The sequence below is a fragment of the Anopheles bellator genome, chromosome 1, assembly GCF_943735745.2.
Source record: "Anopheles bellator chromosome 1, idAnoBellAS_SP24_06.2, whole genome shotgun sequence".
Lineage (NCBI taxonomy): Eukaryota > Metazoa > Arthropoda > Insecta > Diptera > Culicidae > Anopheles > Anopheles bellator.
This window is the reverse complement of record NC_071285.1, coordinates 41,484,161-41,508,728: the sequence shown is the minus strand read 5'-3', so window position 1 is coordinate 41,508,728 and position 24,568 is coordinate 41,484,161. Positions and strand designations below refer to the sequence as shown.

The following is a 24,568-nucleotide window of genomic DNA, read 5'->3' as shown; positions in this document are numbered from 1 at the left end:
AAAAAGAACACGGTGAGCGCTGGAACGCCACCCACTTTGGTGCGCCATACAAGGAGTTCGATCCGGTGCGTTTCCTAATCCCACACAACCACGCCCGACCAGAGAGAACGAACCCGAGAGCGTATATTTTGGGACCCACGGGGTCTGACTGATGCTGAGAACAGAGAATTTGCTAGCGACTCAAGACGGAATTAATCAGCTCGAAATCGTACGAAAGTTGACCTGATTGTCCGCAGAGGATTGCAACCTGATTGATCCGGTATCGTGTTTTGGCACCGAAGGAACTGTATCTCCCTCTTAATCCTTGGAGCTACGAGCTTGGTACGCAAACAACTCGCACCGCTGATCGCTAAACCCACACGCGCTATGCTTTGCGCGAAACAGCGCAAACACATGCAAGACAATTAACTCACCCGGTTCCGGTGGGGCCATCCACAGCTTCGAAACAAAAACTCGCCTTCGCGAAATGATCTCGGTGCAAAAATATGCTGCCCAGAAGCACCGGTACCAAGTGGCCACGTCCGCCGCAGACGGGCCCCGTTTCTCGCCTGTTCCGGACATTTGATCAGCACCGTAAAAACGCAAACGATCGACGGCTACTAGCGAGATCCCGTGAGCCTCTGATGATTCAGGGAAGCGTGAAAAAGCGAGGAAAAATTAAACACCTCTACGGCGAGACAAAAAAAAGAAGAATCACGAAGCACAAAGTGGCCGCCGATCGCCGCTCTCTAAGCTGCAATTCTTATGCTGGCCCCCAGAGCGCGCAGCGCAAGAAAGCGAAATGTTCTTCAAGAAACCACGTTCGGCACTCCGTTGGGCCCGGGCGCAGATTGCATTGCGCAGAACTGGTGCATGCAACTGGTGGAATAGATTGAATGCAGCAAAAATGCCAATTATCGGAAAATTGGAGAAAAAGCCGCCAGCAACTGGAGCGTTATCAAAATCCCGTCCGTTCACGGGTGGCACGGTAAAAACAGCCAGGCACAGACAGAGCATAACAACAGAGATTGCATAGATCGCCGATCACCGTGGTGTGGCGTCAAGGGCGAAACGTCTCGAATCGTTAACCGCTTCAAAGTCGATCATTTTAATGAGTCTTGCAGTCAATGAGACGAGCCGGGTTGGTCCTAGTTTGATACTACAGCCTACCCTACACGGTGGGGTCGGAATGTTTCGGGCTCGAAACTTGGTGCCTTTTACTAACAGTTTTAAACTTACATCATAACTTATACCGAACATAAGTTGGAAAATTTGAAACAAAATATCGCTTGATATTCGTCGTTCATCGCATAATGTGTTTCATTTTGCCCAAATTGTATAAAATATAACACATTTGGCATCATAAAAGCCTACATACTAACGTAAATGCTTAAGAAAGTCATAGTTTGAAATGGCCAACAATTTTGGATAACCAAAATGAGCCCGGAATAAGGACTAAAACCGAATCTGCAGGCAGAAGAAAATTCCTTCCAATAGAGATTATGGCGGAAAAAGCGTAAGAACTCCAATCCAAGATCGAAATATTATTGATGAGATTGCAGCTAGCGAGTAAAACAGGAATTAATTTTTGGAAAACTCGAAGCAAGGAAAGATAAATAAAAAAGCAGACATCTGTTAGGTGAGTGATACCTCCACTCTCGCCACTTTCTTGCCACACTATGCTTGGTGTCGGTTTTCTCCCCGCCACAAAAACGTTTGTTGCCGATAACACGGAACGGTAATGGGCAAGGCATTTGCGGATCCATTTTCCTTTTTGGCTGCCACAAGGCAGCAAACAGCACAGCCACACAGATTGGGGCACACTTCTTTTGCGGACCACAAGCAATTTTCCACGCTCCTTAGGAATGGCACATTACATCCCCATGGCACGTCATACTGCCCCGAAGTTTCCGCAGTCAGCCACCCAGTCAGCCAGCCGGGGCGTTTCTTAGCTTTCGCGTTCACCCAACCCAAATCAGTCAAACGGAACAGCGCATCGTGTGCCAGACAGACAGTTACGCAGATTGCGATGAAGATAGTTAGATAGGTTGTCTTGATTTAACCATTTTTTCTGCGATCAACCCTTGATCGCAAGGCGAGTGTGTCTCGTGGCGTGTGTTATGCTTAATTTTTGTACCTTTCATGCAACAGATCGAACGAGAAAAACTGATCATTGTCTATCGGTTTTCTAAAAAAAATCGATATTGTTATGAAAATTTCACTCACTTGAGCTGGTGAAGGGTTAATAAAATCGAACTTTTCCCTGGCGAAACGACCCAAAAGCGAATGGTTTTAAGTAGATGACGACAAAAGAAACAAGTCCCAAACAAGGCTGTAATGAAATTGAACAATCGTTAGTTTTGTAACGATCGAGTAGTAGCACTCAGCGTCACACCTAACGGCGATCAATTAGAGGCGCTTACTGGCGAACAGGGGTGAGCGATTTAATGTTTACGACCTCCCGGGTTGGGGCCACCGGTGTTGGGTTGAAAATTACGCCAATTTGCCAAATTTCCAAACCACCACCACGGGGCTGAAGCCGCGTCAAGGTGGTTTCTCTCATTTTTATACGACCCACAGCCGGCAATAGAAGGCACAATAAACACATTCGCGCGCCATGCTTCGAACGCCGCAATTTCTTCGGAGCCATCACAAACCGAAGAAATGCAATATACTTCTCGCTCGTTGCTTTCGCGTCCAGCACACGAAGAGGAACGAAAATAAGTAAAAAACCAATTTTTGGGAGGAAAAACAGACGATAAAAAAGTATCATTGTGTGAATACGACACCGTACGATAAAACGATTATGTTGTACCCCACAACAAAACAGGAAAATGAGGGCCGCCGGGGAAGCTCATTTGCCAATTTTCTGCACCACACGCTTCGCTGCGTGTGAAGAGACGATTAAGACGCCACTGGCACGATCCAAAAAACTTTTTTCTTGGGTCTAAAAGTTCTTATTTGCGTGGTTCGCCGCCAAGGGCGGGAAAATCCAATGCGTCTTGGAAAAGGTTCGATCGGAGAAATGTATGGAACAGTTTTCATAGCTCTATTGAGAAAGAAACAAGGATGATACAATATACAATATTGTTAGGATAATCCGTGTGTTTCATTGTTTTCTTTTATGTTGAAGGGGCGTAAAGAGTTCGCCTTAATCGTCCTCGTATGGTTAACTATTACTAACTCTCAATGAACGACGTCATCCACCTGCTTAGACCCTAGACTCTAGCGAGCATGAGATGGCACTTATCCGACAAAGTACGTCCAATATTCCACTTTTTGCTTCAAAAGAGGGAGACCGATCGATCGAGCTAATTTCCGCGATCCGCTTTCCTTGATAAGCTTTTCACTCTCCGTATGATCGCGTACCGTGATGGGGCTCGGCGGCTGCGTGGGTATGATCATTACCATACCAGGTCCTACGGTCCCTCCGTCTGCCCCTCGTCTTTCCGGTGGTCCATAAGTGAGTGAAGAAAAACCCTTTCGGAGGGCAAACGGAACGACACACGTTCGTCGACCGGGTGCGATGGCGCGTGAAATTGACAGCATGACGGACGGGCCGGCTGGGGGGAGTCAGATGGCGTCACAGACGGCCGGCCGGCAAGGATTTTGGGGCGCAGAGAGCAGCGCGAAACCGCAGCGTACGAGAGTGAGTTCCGTTATGAGATTTATCTACCGGGGTGCGTCTCTGGATCTCCCTTCAATTACGCGCTCTATCCGAAGAAGTAATGTTCGCCTGTTGCGATTGAGCCGGAGGAACCTGTTTGCTGCCGGAGGAACGATTAAAACACGCAACACGGACCCCGGGCTAGGTGGCGTTGATAAGCTGCCCCTCCCAATAAGGAATGCAGCAGTACTCGGTGCTTCTCGTGGCAGGTACTTTCGGAGGCACCCTGTTACGGATCGATTAAGGACAACGCTCTTGACCGACGAGACGGCCGCACGTTCTCTGTTTGGATACCAATTTGTAACGGTTCCCTAAAAAATCGAGCCAAATAAAAGACAGGGAATTAAAACGGCGCCCTTTCATTTTCCGATCGCAGTACTATAGAAAAACATAATGTTTACCGAACTGCCGAATCATGGTCGGCAAAAGAAAGGAAGTAGTTGTTGCCGTCGTCACACGCGTTTCTTTATATTTAACCCAAATTGGACTCCAATTCACATTTCTTTATCAGTTGTTATTTTTAAAATCGCGAAATACTCAGCAAAAGTCGAAACTGGTACGCAAAAGAGTAAATGCTCAACGCAAAACCCGACTTTTACTTATCGAAAAATTATTCCCAATCAACATAACCCATCATGCCAGGAATGGAACACGCGACTCGTTTTGTGTGCTAATTTAATGTTGCTCTTTCTCTTCTCGGCTCACGGAGATCATATTCCGCCCCCTAAAGAGGTGAGATTGGTGGGTATAAAATAAACGGTCGTCAAATGGGCGCGAAATGAATATCAACCCCACTTAGTAACACCACCCAGGGCTCGCCACCGTCACAGGGCAAACAATATCAATTCTTGCACCACACACGCGTGCACAGAGGGTGTCACAGTGGAGCACAACACGTGCACGGTGTGCCCAATAGCGGTAAGTGCATAATTTGTTCATCATTTAGGGAACTCACCGCCATCCTCGAGATGGCATCGTCTTCCAACCCGAGCTGCCCGGGTGCTTCCGGCGAAACCGATTTCATAAAACCAATCGGTGTAACGTCTCCGTTTGTGGCCGCATATTTATTGGAGCGAAGTCCACCACACCCACTTCTACGGGGGAGGCAGTTCCCCACGGTGCGGTTTTAGGCCGGTGTCGCGTGCCAAGAAGCGGCGGAAAAATCGCGGACACGCCAATCGGAGTAAGATGCGCCCGCGCGTGCTGCAGATAACTCCGTCCGGGTTTCTTCTCCGTTCGTCGCGACCCCGTTCAGCTGAGGTCCGTGACGTGCCAGTGAGCTAGGCCAGAGATGCGACGGATGGCGAGGGATGGTTGTGACGAACTCGAATCTTACTATTCGAACGAAACCCACATCTCGCGGCACCTATGGGCACGCACTAACTTCACAAGTGCCCCCGTTAGACGATGCATGGTGTCTACCAAGGGCTGAACCCGAGGTGCATCTTCCGTTGTGAATTGTTGGGCCGCCACGGATGTGTTTCAAGAATTGGGATCGCTAAACAACGATTTGGAGGATTCCTTCGCTTCGGTTTCCCGCCACAATGGAACCGGTAATGATGGGTTGTTGTCTACCGCAGTCCAGCTTGGCTGTAGGATCGAATGGGCAAATTAGGCTAATGGGAGCCCATTTTCGGCGCGGTCCACCGTTCGTCTCCCATTTTAATTCTTTTTTAAGTGAAACCAGAAACAGTAAAGAGTCTAATCTGACGGGAACGTCCAATCAATTGTGGTAACGCGTGCGTTGGAAGGATCACAAACTTAATCCGATCTCAATTATGTCATTATGGATGCAAACGAGTTTGTGAAGCAGATTACACAAGTCCATACAAAAGTTTTAAAAACCGTATTCTTTAGCTTTTCTGGACTTGATGAAACTTCTTAGAATAGAACTTTTTGTTCATCCACCAGCGCATAACAGCACTAGCCGGCTTCCTCCAGGAACATTACTGGCCACCGAATTTGGACTCCCCACGGGCAATCGACGCTACGTATCATGACACTCGTAAATACGTGCTTCATAGCTTCCCTCTACGCACGCGGAGCAGCATAAATAATAATTACCGCGTTGCAGGGTCCCTCTGCCACGAAATACCGTACGAGGAATGCAAAGAATTCCCGCTGGCGGTATAAAACACCCGCAGAGACCAGCGGAGCGGCAGAGTGCCTGAGCCCGTTTTTATAGCCGTGACAAGCATGACCTAAAATCGTTCGTTCGTATCGTTCACAAATCCATCGCGGCATTAGGCGTTCGCCCCTCACCGGCCATCCATTTCACCCCGATCCGTGTGACCGGTATTACGGAATTACGGTAAGAGAGCAAGAGAGAGTTGAACGCAAGAAACACAACACCGCCCACCGACGCCGCGCTTCCGAAGGTCAAGGCGATGCGCAATCAACCGCGGGGGACGGTTCGCGGAAGGCATGCAGTTTCAAGCATAAGGTGAAATGTACGAGGGGTGGTAATACACACGCGCACACGGAAGGGCTGATCGGACTGCTCGGGCAAAATGGTTCCGGCCGGTTTTTGGGCTTCGTTTCCGTGGAACGCGTTCGATTGCGGATTTCAAAAACCAGCTTCACGAGACCGGTTTAAGCCTGGAGATTGTGCCTGGCACCCGACGTGTACCGGGGCCTCTGGCCCCCATTTTAGTGGTACCGTAAGCAAGGAGCTGCTGAATATTTAAATGTAATGCCAGTGAAGGCCCCGGCGTGGATAAACTCGACTCGATGAAGGGTGGCGCATACGCGGATGCCTGCATCAATGTGACACCTTTCTTTTGAACTAACGACATTTTGAACAGTAACATAAAAAACATCTTGAGGTGTACAAAAAAGTGATAAGAACTGAAACGCAAGGAAACAAATTTGATAACCATTACTTGGGTCAAATGGTTGCATCAAATTGTTTGCCACGAAATGGAAATCGATGCCCCCCAAGCAAAGTACCCACAGGGAAAACGGGGAACACCTCAGCGAAACAAACCCCGGCCGTGAGCATCGAAAGCTGATTGGCGTTCGAAAACAAAAAACGGAGAAAATAATTAACATCGCCACCGGGAAGTGTAGTGGCCAGTTGGCAGCTTCCTTCTTCCCTGCTGCACGTACCTTTTGTATAATTTTCCTAAACTTGGCGCAGCGAAAGTTGCACAGTCGGGGGCGCGGCCCGCCGTCGTCCTCTATTGTTTGCAGCAACGTGCGAGCGATCGATTTGCGATGCCCAGCTGACTTTGATGAGTAGTGTGCGATTAAAATTTGCACCACACCACACACACAATTTCAATCGCACACTCCAGATACTCCTCCGCCGGATGGGCCAAAGGGTGTATTACGCGCTCAAGTATGCAGCAGGGGCTGCTCTGCACTTCAATCTTCACTTGGCTTTCATTTCACTTATTTCCATTTCCATTCGTTGGATTTTCTATCACAGTTCACTTTTCTTGAAGAAAAAAATTATAACATTAATCACAACAAATCGCGAGTTCGTCGGGCGAAGAAAGGGAAAACCATCCACGATCGACCTACCGGCAATCGCTTTTCGATCGATTTTTCAAACGCGGAACACCCAATCCCTGCCTTGAGCCTAACGCCTAGGTGGCGGGGGGGAAATTTCGCGCTTGGTCGGCTTGTTTAGCGAAACCGGAAGCGAACAGCCCCTTTCGGGAAAGAGTGCGAAACTAAAAATAAAGGAAAATGCCCGATCTAAAGCATCGCAAATTTGCATTCGATCCACCGGAAGAAATTGGGTGTGCCCCGAGCACCGATCTGCTTTCGATTTCCGTTTTTCCTTAATTTCACTGCGTTTGACAGTAGCAGTGGTTGTTGGCGAACAGTTTTCCGGCTTTTCCTCGTTGCCGTTGTCGTCGTCACGGTGGGCAACATACTACGCACTCATACACACAGCCGGGCCCAACCTGTCCCACGGGAGGGAAAGGTCTTAAAATCGATGTGTTTTCCCGAAGCCGAAAAATGACATCATCTCGCACCGCCAGGGGGAAGATTATTATCGCTTGTAACGGGAACTTGGGATTGTGCTCCCATTTGGGGGGACTGCATCACTGTGGGGCAGCAGACGCCTGCTGAGACCGAAGAGACGGCAGCACAAACAACAATATCCAGTGCAACGCGAACGCCGAAAGCAGGTGAATCACCACTCCCCAAAGGCCTACAACGGAGCGAAAGGAGTTAGTGCAACTAGCTTCCTTTTCCTGCGACAAAGGACACCTCCCGTCCTGCACCGTACGCCTGCGGTATCGAGGTGCTCCTATTTATTTTTCTCTTCAATTTTGTCGTCGTCGTCGTTGCTGTTGTCGTCACAACAAAGAGCTGGTCCTCTGTCTCGTCCTCTCGAACTCGTCTCGAAAGGCACCAGGATTGCGTGCTTCGAGCCTCGCCGTTCAGCTGGTCGGCCTTCGGTGTTGGAAGAAAGGTCTTTCTGGGGATACGAAGAAAGCCTCACGCCGAGCATCGGACCCCCCGTATCGGCCGTAGTTGCCGGTCTTTGCTGGGGTGTGCCTGAACTGCGCCACAGACTGAAGATTTTTCCTTCGCCGTTCTGCTTTTCTTGCACTTTTCCTGCGTCTCTCGCTTGTTTTGTTTGACGGTCGCACACGCAAAAATAAACATTGCAAAACTTACACACTGCGCCGCACGCAACACACGGTCAAACACCCACTGCGGTGCGCTCCTTTGGGCAAGGGCAAAGGTCCTTTGGCTTTACCAGCACACCCACCACAAATGCATTTCTGTGCAGCTCAGCCGATCACAGAATCACAGCAACAAACTTTCCAGCGAAATTACAGACCGAACGACGAAACACAACACAACCGCACGACGAGTTTGGACATTTTAAATTTTTTTCTCTGCATTTTCTGACAGCCGACTAAGATTTTTAACCTAACTTTGAAACTTCGAACCTGATGACGAACCTGATCAACCCCCTCCCGTTGGGGTGCCACACAAAGCGCAAACACTCGATTGGACATTCCAGATAAATGCCAAATTGTTTGCGCTTATGTGAAAACGTTTGTGCCTCAGCAGACACGTAAAAACGCTTTGTTTACATCCTATGTAAGTTCTTATTTGCTGGTACAGCGACAAAATCTAGAAAAACAGAAAAAAATATTCAGAAATCAACTAACTTCTTCGATTTCTATTTTCTCGGACCGAAAACACGAATGTAAATACGTTCAACATTTCAGTTATATTTTTTGCTGCCACACGAAGCATAAACGCTTTGACATTTCTATGCTCCGATTTGCGCTTCGTCTGCCCTTCGAGCCAAGTGCGTAACGTGCGTAACGCTTGCCGCAATATTGCAATACTTGGTCCTTGGTTCAATTCTCTACGCTCTGTTCCGGTTTCTGAGCATTTTAATGTTATTTATCAATTCAGCTTAAAGTTGCAGCACTCTGCACAGTTACCATGGTTTTTTACACGAAAATAATGTCTGTAATGTAATATAATGTAATCGCGCCCACTGTGCACAAACAAGCTGTCAAACCGAGCCAAAAGAATAGGAAAATAAAGTCGAAAAACATCAACAAACCGATGTCAAACAACAATCCGGAATTGGTGATTTGCTCGCAACAAAATGTTTTTCCACGGCCGGTGCGTACGGCTGAACTGGAAATCGGTCGTATTTTTGATGATGTCAATGATTTTGTCGCACATTCGCATCACGCAGTCATGTGAGTCAAGCCAACTGCCACCCCCCCGACGATTCCTTCATTTGCGCTTTTCTTTCTTTTTCTGCAGCTGTAAATTCCAACAATCCTGAGGTAACTGTAAGTAGCGATTTACAGTTCAATATGTGTTTTGGGGTTCTCTATCCTTCTGCTTTATTTTAGCCGACAAAGCTAGAGAAAACCAGTTCGGACACGGACCGGGCCGCCGTCACCATCAACTCTGGCGTAAGCTTCCTTTGTCCCGAGCGCACAGGGAACCAACCAACCAGATTCATTATTTGCATTCCGTAGGCGAAAGCATCCAGCGATACGAGTCACTGCCCGAATGACACACTATGTACCGATTTGCCCAACTCCTGTCTGCAGTGCACCTACGTGCCGCAGTGTCTGTACGGGTCCGAGGTGATCGTTAGCTGCGTCCCGAAGGCGGCCGTGAATTGCCACATGGACTGGGCGCCGAACGGGCAGGGCGAAATCAAACGACCGATGGTGTGCCGGTACTGTTACCAAACCGAACGCTGGGAGCAGAGCTGTGAGCAGAAGGGGGGCTGCAACTCGATCGATTCCCAGTTCAAAACGAACTGCACCGTACACCCGGAGATACTGTGTATGGGCCACAGGACGTTCACGAAAAAGGTGCCCTGCAACTGGACTCAGGGCTACCGATGGTCGACGACGCTCATGCTCAGCATCACGCTCGGTGGCTTCGGGGTGGACCGGTTCTTTTTGGGCCACTGGCAGGAGGGCATCGGTAAGCTGTTCAGCTTCGGTGGACTGGGCGTTTGGACGTTGATCGATGTACTACTGATCTCGCTGCACTATCTCGGCCCGGCCGATGGCTCGCTCTACATATAGGGCCAGGACAGGACGTGTTCTGTGGCAGAAAGTTTATCGTGAAACAAAAATTGTGATACGTGTTAGAATGAGAAATATATTAGTATTGACCGAATCCATGTCTGCATTATGCACCTATAGTTGCTACCAGACTGCCTGGAGCTTCATGATGCCAAGATCGATCCAGTCGATTTGATTTTGAGCCAAGCTATGATTTGATTAATCTCGTTCGACACTACCTATCCTCCGCCTTTTACGAAATCGGTTACAATACCGTCGATGCTTTGTAATTCTTTACTTGACGAATGGCTGTTCGAATATTCTTGGTGGTAGAGGTGTATTGGGCAACGGAGGCCCTGGCTGCTCGGTACTTCGGTCATTGAGTATCACATTGCATGGCCTGTGGACCGGTGGCTGGTTAATGGTAAGATTTCCAAAGAAGCTTCCAGAAGGAAAAAGTCGATACAGCCAATGGTTTTGCAAAATTTTTCGATTTTTTTATTACTTTTTCTCGTCTTTTTTCTGGGTTATGTTTCACAAGTTTCGACATTGTTTCCGTTGTTCTTCACTTGCGTAGTCAGTAGCGCACCATCTTCTCTCCCGTGCGAGTGTTTCTAGGAGAGAGCCGATGGTTTGATCGTGTCGCGCCATCGACTACAAGAAACATTCTAGCGTCATCTTTGCTGCTGTTGTTGTTGGTGGCTGCTGCCGTTTGGTTTACAATCGCCCTACTGATTTGATGGTCGTTTATCTCATCTCGCTTCTCGAATCCTCCTTAAAAGCATCGTTGGTTGGGATCTTATGCTTTTGGCACTCCAGCAATGGATTTGTGATTTCACTCCCGAGGTTCTACTGCCGCCGACCGCGTGTTATCGCGTGTGTGTGTATTGTTTGCTTTTGCTTCTTTTAACGTTGCTTGATCATGCTTAAACATTACTAAATGGGTCTTATTGACTGCTTTTTTCTACGTGTGTTATTGTGTGTGGTTTTTACTTTAAACGTGTTCACTTATGTTCTTACGATGTTCAAACCACACCATCATCCATTTCGGCCATTTATGGTTGGGTATTGGGTGTTTTGTGTCTTGTTTCTGGTTTTAAACCACACATAAAGTGACTCTCTCTCTCTTTCTCTTTCTATGGATCAAGTACGTCCATGCTTCTTCTCTAAGTGGCGTTCACACTACATTGCATTATTGTTATTAATATCGTTACTGTTATTCATAATAGTGTCCCTTTTTCCGTTCCAGGCCCTCTCTTCGCTCCCTCACGCATTCTCTGCCCTCTAGCTCGTCCTCGATTCGCACAGACAAACCGTGTTCCCCAGTTTTATAGGTGCTTTTAGAGTTTACTTTGCTTGGCGACACCGCTCTCCTTTACTCCTCCTCTCAGCCGGTCACGCATATTATAACTAGTACATTGTGTTGTTGGTTTTTATGGATTCCTTACTTAAGAGTTTCTCAATAGCTTTTGTTTGCCTTTTAATCATTCCTTTTGCCTTGTATTACTATTTCTCAGCTCATTCCCAAGTTTTTGTAGTTGTTACTTCGTTTGAATATGTTGTTGTCCGCTTCATATTTGACTTTTCTTCGTCTCATTTTCGTGTTTGTATGTCTATTATTCATTGTGAAATTGCTGAAACAGATAAGTTATCCGCCATGGGTCAAGTGTGTTAAAACTATTGGTTTCATTTTTATGTTGTGTACGGCAATATCCAGAGAATAAAACATTAAATGTTATACCGATGTTACTCCTTTCTTCGTATTTCCTGTTACCATCAGTGCGTTCTCAAATCCCGAAGCCCCATTCCTTCATCCGGAGGAACGCTGAAGCGGGCCTTTGGTGTACGGCGCTATGCTTCTTGCACCGAACACAGGCCCGGGATTTTCGCCTTTGCCGTATCCTTTTCATTTGTTGTAGAGCTTCTTACACGGTCGATAAATGTAGTTTATCAATAATTTGAAAATTTGATTAATTAATTTTTCCTCCTCCGTTTACAGTAAATCGGTACTATATCTATGGTAGAAAGCAATGGAAACGCGGTTCACAAACAGGGCAACAAATTCAACCTAGAATCTAAATGCCGGCCGCTCCTGGTGGCCGGATGATTTAGCAGGGAGAGGGCATAGAAACTCTATCGGGTCGTTCTGCGCAATAAGTGTACTACCAAACATCGGGATCGGTCGCCGCTGTGCCGCTACTCAAGATCGAAACGAGCGGCACTCTCCGTGCACCGTTGGCCGTTGACTGCACAACAAAGTAAAGTATCAGGGGACCGACCAACCGGTGCGGCTCCACGAAATGCTAAAAATACACGAAACCGAGTTCGCTTTTCTTTTTTCCACCGCCCCACCGGATTTTTGGGGAGTTGTGAGATGCTATTTTCGAGAACGATTAAAACCCGTCAGCGAGCAACGGTGCACAAGCGGCACTCAGCAGCACGTCCACATCTATAAGGACTCCAAAGCGCACACACGCGTGCACTTTGGGTATACCGGTGCGCGATACGACCGATAGGAATTCTCTCCCCACATAAACCGGCAGAGGTGCGTGCGCAGGACGCTGATCATGGGGTCACAAAAGGAGTCAAATGTTCAACGGACGAATATGTTAAAAATCATTTCAGCCTTTGCCGATGGCTAATTAAGGAACAAGGAATAAAATATCATAAATAATAAAGTAAATATTTGTTAAAAGTTCAAAACAAAAACAAGGCCAAACGAACGTGCCGCAAAATGGTGCTCTAGAAAGGGGTGGCAAAAGAAAAAAAACAACGATGGACCTAAGATAACTCAACTCTTTCGTATATCTCCTTTTTCTCTCTATCTCGCGTCTTATCGTTACCGTTTTATCTGCCAAAGAGCGATGGAGCTGTATTCACATCCCTTCTAAAGCATTGCCATTCAGCGCATGTTTTGAACAGCGAGCGGAACTTCCGGCCTGTCTGTGCGCCCGTTTCCTCCCTCCTTTTGCCCACACCTCCGCTTCCGTATTCTGCCCCGGTGTCAGCCAGGAGGCGCGTGAGCACACCTTGGTGTGCTCCGGCGCAACCGGTCTGTCTACGCTTGTTAGAAAACAAAGAAAAACTTCAGAAAACTTGTGGTTATTACTCAAAACTCGTACTCACGCTTACTACTGACCCAAACTGTTCAATCGAGGATCGTGGGCCTACACCCCGGGTGTACTTAGTATATTAGTGTCATATGTAATACACTCACTCCTTCTGCCAAGCACCGTCAGCTCCATCCTTGCGGTGGTTTGCTGTGGCTGCGGTTACCGTGCTATTATATGCTGCCGCTGGGGCCCTCTGCTGTCTTTCAAGCTTGCGCTTCATTATCGACGCTACGTGCCGATGCAGAGCCAACGGGGACAGCAATGTAGTTGGACTCGCTTCAATTAATCCCACCTTTCGTGATAAGATAGGGCAGTTCTTGTTTGCCCATACCTTCTTTTGCCAAAATCTTCTCCACGAGACCTCCTGCTTCACGGTTTTTTTGTTGTCGAGGGAAACGGTTTTTCGGCCTGAAATTGGCTTCCAAGATCATACCCCTCTATCGAATCGCTTCTTCTGAATGGGTTGCGGCGCTTTTGGTTGGGGTTTTACTTGTTTGCGTGTTTTTTTGTTTGTTTGCTTGCTTCTTGTGTTATAATAAAGGATTATCGTTTCATTTCATATTGGTTGTAATCAATGCAATGTGTATTATTATTAAATCGTTACTATTCTTCAGTGAAACACGTCCTCTCTCTTGCTGTTAATATTCCTCTCCTGCTCGCTCTCGCTCATTCTTCTGCTATCTACTACCTTGCGCTTGGGCCGAACTTCTGCTTCTTTACTGGCCCTCACTCCTCTACATTTTACTCCATTTTCCCACAAACACCGAGCCGCGAAAATGAGATACGTCCGTATGGTTCGGGTTTTCCATTGCAGTTGACGCGACTGTGGGGCTTTTCCATTTTCCTCGTGATCAACGTGCGGTTTCAACTGAAACACACAGATCTTTTTCGTACGCATCTAAACACACACGCGGCCGGCTCAGTCGGTATGGCGGCGAACACGATGAAACGCAAATCGTACGGTACTTACGTGCGTGGATGCTCCCCTTGCCAGGATCCGGATGTTTCGATCCTGTGCTAGCAGAATGATGGTGAAGGCGAACGGTGTTCGTCGCTCGATGCATATTCTGGTTCCTTGGATTTCCTCGGTTTTGCTGGAGTGATTTTCATTTGCGATAGATGGTTTTCCTTGCGCCCTCTCTCTCTCTATTCTTAGGAGGATTCGAGAGCTCGGTGTATGCTAGCGGCGCAATGTTCTTCTGTAGCCCGCGGGATATCCTTTTCCACTGTTTCTTCTCTTCGGTGATGATCGTGCGTGTCTGTGTCCATCACTGTCCACCGGTCGTAGGTTTGCTGTGGTCGAATAGCGAAGGACAGATCTTGATCCTTCGCCGCATCGCCTACTAGGTGGTGTTGACCGGTGAACAGGAGAGCACAGACATAACCTTCAAGCACGGCGCACTTATGCCGCGCTTTCGGTAGTCGTGTTCTGCACGGCGGTGTTGTTAATGTTCGCATCGTAACGCGGGCGCTGCGGATTACGTCCACGGCGCGGGAACCGACCGCGAGCACCGCCCCGTCCCTGAATGCCACCGCCGCGACGTGGCACCATCTGCTGCTGTTGTTGCTGCGACTGCTGCTGCTCTTGGGACTGGTCGTTCTGTTGGTGCTGCTGCTGGTAATCGGGCTGATAGTTCGGGCGGTGGCCACCGCGGCGCGGTCCCGGCGGACCTCCCATGGCCCCTCCACGGCCTCCGCTGCGGTAGTTGCGGCGGAAGAAGCGACTCGGGGCGCCCTGTCCACGGGGAGTTTCATCCCACGGAATCTCGTAGTAGACGCGGCCGTCCTGCACGTAGCCACCCGGCTTCGACATTCTATCCCCACGGGCAATGCGAGGATTGTACGAACTGTACCCTCCGCGACCGCGTGGCCGATAGCGCCGCGCCTGCTGGTGCTGCTGCGGGTGTTGCTGTGGATGCTGATGGTTCTTGTTCGACTGCTGGTTGTGTTGAACGCCACCGCTGCCACCGCCGCCGCCACCACCCTGCTGACCACCCTGCTGATTCTGTTGCTGCACCTGCTGGATCGGCTGCTCGTCTTCTCCCTGCTGCTGGCCATCACCGTGCCCTCCCTCAGCTTGGCCGTCCTTCGAGCGGGGTGCTCCCGGGCGGCGACCACCGCGCTTCTGCCACCAGTGCCGGTAGCCGCGCCGCTTCTCCGCCGCATACTGGCTGCCCTTGACCGGGTCGCCCGACGGTCCGGTTACATTGGCCGCCTCGTTGCCCTTCTCGCCGATCACTACATCGAACTCAACCTGTTCGCCGTCGCCGACCGAGCGGACCGCTTTCTTCGGGTTGTTCCTTGCGATGGCCGACTGGTGCACGAACACATCCTCCAGCGTGTCGCCCCGATTGATGAACCCGTAGCCGCTCTTCACGTTGAACCATTTCACTACGCCGGTCACCTTCGTCGCAATGATTTCCTTCTGCGTTTGGGCTGCAGCGGCAGCCGCAGCGGCCGCCTTCTGGTTCGAGTCGCCTCCACCCTGCTGCTGCTGTTGCGGTTGTTGCTGCTGTGCAGGCGATTGTTGTTGCTGCGGCTGCTGAGGTTGCTGCTCGGTTTGCTGCGGCGCCGGTTGTTGTTGTGTGGCAGCCGGTTGCTGTTGTTGCGGGGCCGGCGCTGGCTGCTGTTGCTCCACCACACCCGCTGCCTGCTGGTCAGCCATTTTGCCGTCTGCTAATTAGTTAACTCGCGCGGCCCGGATCTTGCAAATGCACCCCTTTTTCCGTCCCGTTCGCCGATGACTTTTCCTTCTGCTCTTCGAGCCAAGCAAATGGCGGCCGGCTGATGCTGGGTTTTCCTTGCCTTCTCGCTACTCGACGACGACCGGATTTGGATGGTCCAATTTTTGGCTCTAGCTGCTCGGCGGGGGCAGGTTGCTGGGATCGCTGGCGAGTGTTCACACACGATAGGCACGCACCACCTGCTTTTCACTGCCTTTCTTTCTGTCTGCCCCGGCGGCCCGTATGACTTTGCGGATGGGTTGGAAGAAAAATCCTCGGATGTTAGGCGTTCACACAGTTTAGCGCGATTTTCGCGGCCTGCTGGTTTCACTGCTGCTGCTGCTACGATGTAAGGTTGAACGCGACAGTCATACTATGCAATGGATGGTGAATTTTGCAATTTTCAGTTCGCCATTCGAAGAAGCACAGTCACATTTTTTCTCGTCTCACCAAGGCAGCTGCCGCATGTTCGAAACACCGACGTTTCGAAGGTTCAATGCTCAATGTTTTCGCCCCAGCCCGACGTTTTCAATGTTCAATGTTTTCGCCTTCGCCCGACGTTTTCAATGTTCAATGTTTTCGCCTGAGGCGAATTTGGGCGCTGACGAATCGACGGCGACGCACACAACGAAAGGTGAGTGATTTTTTCATATTTCATATTCATATATTCATATATTTCAACTAAGTTTCATATTAAAAGTTAACTTGAAGGGGTTTTTCAGAGCAAAAGTTGATTTCGCCATTGGTGGTTTTAAATTAGACATTAGGTTTCGCACGTTCGAACTTGTTCGTGCCCTGACGGCGAACGAATTCGTACATTTGACCGTTAAAACAGTTTTCGTTCGTCCTACCGATTGTTGCACGAAATAAATAAAACTAGCCTGCAAAAGAACGCTACCTTGCGGTAAATAAATTGAGTAATAAATGCAAAATATTTCAAGAATGCGGTTGTTCCGATTATTCAAAGAATGCGGGAATGACAATCGAAGCAGTTTTGTTTCGGGTTCAAAGTTTTTCAAATGAGTATAAAATTATGAAAATTCATATGTAAAGAATACAACCATCATTACCGGTGTAAATACTTAGCTAAGATAGTGTCAAAACCTCGCAGCATTTGTACAGTTTTCGAGAAATCAAACTCGTAAGCTTTTGCGCACCAGCGTTGCAAAAAATAGAAATCACATTTTCACAGTACATCCGATAAATGTTTTCGATCCCTTTCTGTATCTGGGCACTAATTATAAAGCAGGAAAACAAAGTAACAGAAATGGTAGTTCCAAAGGCGGCACATTTCGAGCCATATTGTTTCCGTTGAATGATGGGTTTAAAATGTAAAAGCAACGAAAAAACTATCGCATAAAGGCAATTCAAATGTGTTTTGAATAGCCTCAGCCATTTCGGATAATTTTGAACGACACAACTGCGCAAGCTTGTAAACTCGCCTCGTTTTGGTTTTTGTTTCACCAGTTCATGATTCATTTTATTCGTTAGTCCACGTTTTTATTTATTGTGATGATGTGATGATTCGGGTTTCATCAATTCCCGGACCCTGCCGCTTCCTTCACCGCAATCAACGCCTGGTTGCGGACGAAACGCTTCGTTCTTCACATTCTTACATCGTTACTTTACATGATTTTCATCTCTTGTTCTTCCACTTTCGTTCTGACTGTGCGGGTCCCGCATTCGATTAGTTAACAGAACAGGACGAGTGGTAGGATAGTAAGTAGGATTTTGGATTTATATTTACGCCATTAAATTTAGGATAAATGTATAAATTAAAAGTTATAACTTAATGCTATTATATATTATCACACAGATGTTTTTTAATCCATTCCTAATATGCTCCTCGTCTTCTTGCAGTGTGTATGATTGCGCTTTTAATTTACACGTTTGCTTATTTGCACTCCACCGTTCGTCACTTTGTAGTTGCACGAAGCTTCTAGCAGCTGCAAACAGAAATATCGCTCATCGATTCCACTGCCCTCGATAGAGGGACACAGCCGCGACACATTGGTCACATGGTTTGTTTAGTTTGCTAATTTTCTTAACACAATCATAGAAAAGCAATTCAACCACGAGTACAACGTTTTGCAAAATCTTTTCTTCTAGCAGCAATAGCAGAACGTATTGTGAAATAATGCCGCTCATCTTCAACCGATTGGGGACAGCAAGTGTCGGAGGAGTTGATATTCGGAGACGATGCTAGACGCAGAGCATATTCTACACTGATCACAGCTAACGTAAAATAATAGTGTAACGAAAGATCTCTAATGGCCGATTTTAGGTGTACAACCATAATGTCACGATACAGATTTAGCTTTTCATATGGTGGGATGCGTACATTCTTACAAACGCCTTGAGACTATGGATGTTCCGATTGTTAGTCCAAATGAGCTCGTTGAAGGGTCATGTCTAGTGGGACACTTCAACTTCACATGCTTCAAAGGATGAAGGTAGCGAATTTTAAATTTGCTAAATTTCTTATGTAACGAACGAAATGTGAACATTTTGAATAATTGAAGTCTCAAATTTTGTACAAATAAAAATAACTTACCATCGCGAAAGTAACTAAGAAATTAACAAATTAAAAAGCAGTTAAAAGCAAAAGAGTTCGCATTTTTCTTTAAAAAAGCGTGATCCCGCTCATTTTCCTAATGGTTAAACGAAAGTTTAAAAAACCCTGGGTATCTAGCGAATGCCAAAATAATTTTCCTTTTTCCCAGTCAAATCCATGTGAAACTCATTCTTCGCCAGACGTTATCGTCGCGAGCATTTGATTTACCCGGTTTTACAAAAAAGCTAAGCATTTCAAAGAACCATCATTCCCTGGATTGTTTTGTTCACGAGGAAAGACGAATTCCTCGAATTCGAATCATTATCCGATTGCTACGAAAAATGTACTAAAAACATGTGCTCCTCAAGCAGTTCTACCAGATGTGTAGAGGGTTCAACAACTTCACCCGGAATCTGGGGTTCATATTTTGTGCACGGTTCGGTAATCGTCCTAGAAATTCGCTCAGCGAAAGGCGGAAACATTTTACAAATTCCTCGAAGGGGCTTTTCTTCTTTTATACAGTCCGTGTTTTTTTGTGCACAACGAAAGTAGTTTGCTTACAGCTGTATCCTCCAAGATTCAGAATCAGCAGAAACCATTCAGCCTCGTGACCAAGGTTTGCGCCGCGCAAACACCATTGATCGGTTGTGGTTAATCAGAGTTTACAAAACGCGGGAGGGAAAAATGACAAAATATCAAAAATATGTTCGGCTCTCGGTAGAGCAGCGCGCCTGGGGACCGTTCTCTTTCTCTTGTCTACGGTATTGGTTGCCTACGACGTTCTTGGACTACTCGTTTCTTTACAAGGAGGACGCCTTAATGCTTGCCGCCATGATCGATGTGTATGATAAGATGTGAATGGGTGATTGTGAGGTTGTTTGCAATTTTCACTAACATCACGATGCGCACTTTTGTCTGTCTTACTGCATGAGTTCATCTTTGTATGGATTTGTTTTGTTCTCTGGATTCGACCATAATAATCATATTCATAAAATATATACTTTACTTTACTTTGTTGGTTTCTCTTGAGTGTTATCAGTATTCTATGCTAATATTTCTATAGCTTGTCGCATTCCATCCTTCGACCGCCTTGATTCACGGGTTTTGCTAGTGCAGTATTTGCCTTTGAGATACATCGTTTTGTTTGATCGTATGATTTAGTTGCTTCATTAGGGTTTGTTACAGTAATTTCTTGCGCGACTACCGATCACTGCGGCAGGACCAAAGCCGAACTCGGTGTGCTTGCCAACTGTTTTTGGGATGCGTGCTAATACTTTTGCTCACGTGCTCACGTGTTAACGTAGCTGCCTTGTCTATTATGTGCAGCAATTGCTTTGCTCGCGTTGATTTAACTTGTATGTTTTGTATGATTTTATATTCATTTCGTTAGTTTCTTTTGTTAACATATCTTCACAGCAAATAAGCCGTTCTCTATCGTTTGCTGTAACGTGTGGTAAGTGCGAAAGATGAATAACGTGCACTTTTCCCGAGCAAAACTTGTTTGCTGCATTGTCACCCTCACATCCCTTTTAGCCTTTTGAACCGCAAGCACTTTCTACGGCGCTCTTGTATGCTGATCACTTGGCGGCTATTTATCCCATGTTGAGGTTTAGTCAAGCGAAGATTCATTTTTGACCATTTATAATCCAGCCAAAAACGGTAAATCGAATATGCTGCATGCAGTATACACGGGAGAAAAACTTTGTAACATGCCCTCGTCTGTCGTTATAGCCATTCTCGTGATTTATCTAAATGTGATGATACGCATGTCATCCGAATGGATCGACTTTGTTAAAACACGTTCGTGATGAGAGTGTTGATGTTTCTCCTCAGCAAACAACCATTGCGTGATGTTTACGAACAATCGTCTTTGAAATGCATCTTGTGGTAGCCAAGAATCGATTTTGCTTAACCTACTAAGCAAAGTAAAATAATACTCCGTATTACGGTGCCGCCGCCAAAGCGAAGTAGGAAAACGGTGATGATTGCGAATATGCTCGTTCGAATGCAGTTGGATAAAACAAAACGCCGATCGGTGGCCGTAACGTGCTGTACCGTGCTGAGCGAAAATTAACCTAAAAACAACACGAAGTACAATTGCGCTAACATTGCTCAGATACGGCGCGGCGCACAGGATTTGTCCTCAGCCCGAGAGCCGATCCGCGGCTTACGAATCCTTCGCCAGCTCGCCCTTCTGATAGGCGATAGGCGATACGAGCGCTTTGAGGAAATCGTTTTGCGTTTTCAGTATTTCGTGTATCGTGTTGAGCCACTCGTTATGCAGCTCGACAGTCGGAGCCGTGCAAATGTACGACAGACTGGAGCGTTGCGGGTCGATTGAGCAAAGAGAGAACCGATTACCGTTGGTTTGATCGGAAACATCCTGCAGCGTCATTTTGTTCACCTGCGGAGAGGGTGTCGAGAAACGATGATGTCAGTTGAATGCGTGGAGAATTCAACAATTCGTTGGCGTACCTGAATGTGGGCCTTGTAGATGTAGTTGGGGCTAGTAAACTGCGTTTTCTTACCAACAATTTCCGCGAAAATGATGTTCTGCTCGAAAAGAAACACGTGCAGTTCTTTCGGTTTTTGGGAGTTGTACGAGTTCTTATCACTACTAGAGGCACCCTCGACACAGTACAGCGGGCCGTGCAGTAGCAGCTTGCCCTGCGTCGTTATTTTACCCTACGAGAGCAGGAGGTTAAGTCATATAGGACAGGGGGTGGGAGAATGTTTGGCGGTACATACCTCAAACTTTTGTAACCGGCCGACGTCCATCATATCATTGGCCGCCTTAGGAACTACTTGCATTATATGCATCGCTTCCTTCAATCCTGGTAATTCCTCGGTGAGACCGGCCCGCTGAGTATGCTTCAGGATATCTTTCAACAGTAACTCGTACTTCATTATTCTTTGGACTGGTTTGATGAGCATATCTCCTAACTGTGGGCGAAATGAACGGGTGAGCATGTTTCGAAAGGATGTAGGTAGATGCGGCTGATACGTACACATAGTTTATACTTTAATTTTAAGCGTAATTCATCGAAGTAACTCATATGCTCCTGCACAATGTGCTCCGACACCGGTTTGTTCTGACAGTAGACGACGTACATGTGCAGCTTTCGCTCGCTGCGCTTAATGAGCAAACCGAGTTCGTATGGGTTTTGCAGACACTTTTGTAATGACTTTAGAAAATGGCTAAGAAATAAAAGATTTGAGGCGGAACATTCAGAACATAAGTAATCGTGCGTTGTACAATCGACAGCAGAATCCGTTTTCAGACCAGTTCGATACGTACTCTCTGTGCCACTCGTATATTGCTTCAATGTTACCAAACACCATCCGTTCCTTGCCTCCCTTCAGATCGTCCGGAATCGGAACCGTGCTGGTGGGATTTCGAATTTCCGCGATGTAACTGCAATGGCACCAAGCGGAGCAGTTAGCAGATGGTTTCCTCGTCACCACCGGTTTGTTCGCGATCTCTTACCCATTTACTATCTGCGAAAGATCGTTCACGTACGCTTCCTCTGTCGTGATCAGCTCGCGCAGGGCGTAGTTGCGCTTCCGCAGTATGTCCTCGATGCCCTGCTCTTCGGCTAAATTTTCGTCGGTTGCCTCGTTCTCGGAGAATTGCGGCGAAAGGGTCGGTTTGGCGAGCGTTGAACCGATCGTGTGACCAACGGCACTCCCGTTCAGTGCCATCATTGCCGACGAGCCGACTATACTGCCATCGCCGAGCATCAGCGTGTTGGTACCGCCACCGTCGTTGTCGAGATACTTTAAGCTTTCCACCTTCTGCTTGACGAACTGTTCGATCTCGGCCAGATCTGCCGTCGGCTGCGTGCCCGGCGGTTCCTCGAGTGACTTCAACGAGAGCGCCTTGGAGATCTTGGTGGTCGTGCTTGTCGCATCGTCGGAAGCCGACGGAACCGCCGCCAGGGCGGCGGTTGAATCTTGAATCGGTTTCATCGGAGGCGGAAGCTCGATCGCCGTTGCTTCCTCGTCTTCCGCTTCCAACTGCTGCACGGAGGACGATGCAGCCGCTGCTGCTGCTGCCGCCGCGGTCGATGGTTCCAGTTCGCTAGATGATTTGTCCTGTTGATTGGGCTGCAACGGAGAAATCGAACGCCATTGGTAAGATTATTTGAGGTGAACCGCAGCAGCGCTTCGTTGATTTCTCTACGTACCTTGATCTTCTTATCGGAACCTTTCTTGCCGATGAGTGATTTCTCCACCGGCGGTAGCTTATCCGATTTTCCGTGCGACAGCTTGCGGAACTGGGTTGGGAGCCATTTTTTCCTGCAAATGCCAACAAGAAAACGGACACATTTTAGTTCCTCCTATCGATCGCACATATTCTTACACCTTGGTTTCATCATTTCACATGCGGAATGAATATAGATTGTCACTTGATAAGAAGCGCGTCTGATGACCTATAGGCGGGCCATTCTAACCTGTTAAACAGCCCACGCAAAGCGGCCCAACCGGTCGCTTTCACCGTCAACCGTGAGACGACCAGCGAGCTCGGTTGATTTAAGCCCTGTTTACTTCCGCTCATTACGCATACAACACGTTTCCGGGCAGGTTGTTCCGACGTTCGGTCTCTTACAGCACACCTTTTCTTCGACATTGACCGCCACCACACCTGTCCTGGCGAGCGGCTATCGCAGTACTGTTCACAAACCTCGCCCGTCACACCCCGCCCGCCAGTGGTTCGCCCATTCTCGGCGATAAAGTGTTTGCAGGCTTTCAACCCCAAAATTTTGCCACAATTGACGACTTCACCATCACGGGGTACAACTTGGCGGACGAACGCGGAGCCTTTTCGGGACACATCGTGCGGGAGCGTCTTATCGTTATCTAAAACGATTGGTCAGCTAACCGGAACGCAGCCCGTAATCCTTCACACACCATTCCCCCGTGAGCTCCAGCAGGGTCGCCCAGGGCCCCACATAAAAGGCCACCACAGCGGGCAGCGGGGTTCTAGAGTGCGATTCGCATCCTACCTGTGAGCCTCCACCGGTGCGTGCAGCACCAGAGCATCGGTCTGGTGGTGGTCGTGGTGCGTAAGCGGGTCCTCGGCTCCGTACCATACGCGAAGATGACGGCGGTCACCGTCATCGTCGCCGTGATGGTGGTGCCGATCGCCGGTGCAACAGTTACTGCAGCACGCCAACTGGAGCCACCACTGCAAACAGAGCGCCACGCAGGACATGACGCCGCATGCCAGGGGTCCGCAAGGGAAGCAACGTTGCCCGGGCCACTGAGGAGGAGGAGCTGCTGTTTGAGAGTTGTGCGCGAAACACGGTTAGCTGCGTTCGGTTTGTGGCGCGCGCCCGATGGAAAAGCCCGTCCCGCTCTCTACATGGACGCGCACTCGGAAGCGGTGGTCGTAAAGCATAAATTGCCTTCTTTTCGGGGCTCGGTCGGCTTCCGCCAAAATGTTCCGCCCGGTCAAACGCACACCAACAACACCGACCGCGGGGATGCACCTGGGCGCTTGCAATGGTTTTATTTGCTGCCGTCTTTGGTCGATTGGTGTTTTCTTTTTCCGATGACTCCACCTTCACCGAGGGCGCTTTAATTACTATGGAAAAGTGTGCCCCTTCTCCAGCCGGGAGGACTGATAAAAGAGGCCCCACCTGGCGTGTGCATGTGTGTGGTTTACTTGCGCACCCTTTACTTTCGGACCGCCACACAGAACCTGGCACTTGAGCAGTCGTTATCGCCCCCCGGTAGGGGACAGGAGTCCAGTACGGCCACATATTGGTCTGCCTCGGCGACAATCCTGAGGTGAGTTGGGATACGTCCAACTCCTAAAGCTCCAACAAACCTTAACCCAGCCGTAAAGTAACTTCGCCATCGTGAGTGCGAAAACTTTTTTTAAACTATTATACTATTTGACATATTTCGTTCATGAAGACCGCAAAGTACGTACTTCGAAGTAGCGAAGGAACACCCTGTACCAACGCGACCGGCCCCGTTATCTACCTTAACCCGAACATGGGGCT

At 48.2% G+C, this 24,568-nt stretch overlaps 3 protein-coding genes across 3 annotated transcripts in view; 1 reads left to right on the top strand and 2 right to left on the bottom strand.

The window, feature by feature from the left end:
• The first annotated feature begins 9,204 nt into the window (after positions 1 to 9,204).
• On the top strand, positions 9,205 to 10,274 carry LOC131216205 (TM2 domain-containing protein almondex). Its single transcript, XM_058210630.1, has 4 exons — positions 9,205 to 9,336; positions 9,404 to 9,432; positions 9,496 to 9,558; positions 9,625 to 10,274. The coding sequence occupies exons 1-4, from the start codon at positions 9,240 to 9,242 to the stop codon at positions 10,186 to 10,188; spliced, it is 753 nt and encodes a 250-aa protein (XP_058066613.1). The 5' UTR covers positions 9,205 to 9,239; the 3' UTR covers positions 10,189 to 10,274.
• A 373-nt stretch (positions 10,275 to 10,647) lies between these two features.
• On the bottom strand, positions 10,648 to 16,461 carry LOC131216524 (Y-box-binding protein 1). The gene has a single exon (XM_058211033.1). The coding sequence runs from the start codon at positions 15,943 to 15,945 to the stop codon at positions 14,683 to 14,685; it is 1,263 nt and encodes a 420-aa protein (XP_058067016.1). The 5' UTR covers positions 15,946 to 16,461; the 3' UTR covers positions 10,648 to 14,682.
• Positions 16,462 to 17,500: 1,039 nt separating this feature from the next.
• Positions 17,501 to 24,568, bottom strand: part of LOC131216523 (triple functional domain protein) — a 49,629-nt gene continuing 42,561 nt past the window's right edge. The window contains exons 8-14 of the mRNA XM_058211032.1: positions 22,745 to 22,856; positions 22,045 to 22,664; positions 21,856 to 21,972; positions 21,566 to 21,755; positions 21,306 to 21,500; positions 21,033 to 21,242; positions 17,501 to 20,961 (exon numbers count right to left, since the gene is read on the bottom strand). Coding sequence (XP_058067015.1) covers positions 20,725 to 20,961; positions 21,033 to 21,242; positions 21,306 to 21,500; positions 21,566 to 21,755; positions 21,856 to 21,972; positions 22,045 to 22,664; positions 22,745 to 22,856 — 1,681 coding nt within the window. The 3' untranslated portion in view covers positions 17,501 to 20,724. The remainder of the gene's footprint in view (positions 20,962 to 21,032; positions 21,243 to 21,305; positions 21,501 to 21,565; positions 21,756 to 21,855; positions 21,973 to 22,044; positions 22,665 to 22,744; positions 22,857 to 24,568) is intronic.

What these genes read in the sequence shown, in the direction of transcription:
- LOC131216524 (XM_058211033.1), bottom strand. Translation starts at nt 15,945, where the DNA reads ATGGCTGACCAGCAGGCAGCGGGTGTGGTGGAGCAACAGCAGCCAGCG.
- LOC131216205 (XM_058210630.1), top strand. Translation starts at nt 9,240, where the DNA reads ATGTTTTTCCACGGCCGGTGCGTACGGCTGAACTGGAAATCGGTCGTA. An exon ending in CATTCGCATCACGCAGTCAT is followed by an intron (nt 9,337 to 9,403) that starts GTGAGTCAAGCC and finishes CTTTTTCTGCAG; the next exon opens with CTGTAAATTCCAACAATCCT. An exon ending in CCAACAATCCTGAGGTAACT is followed by an intron (nt 9,433 to 9,495) that starts GTAAGTAGCGAT and finishes GCTTTATTTTAG; the next exon opens with CCGACAAAGCTAGAGAAAAC.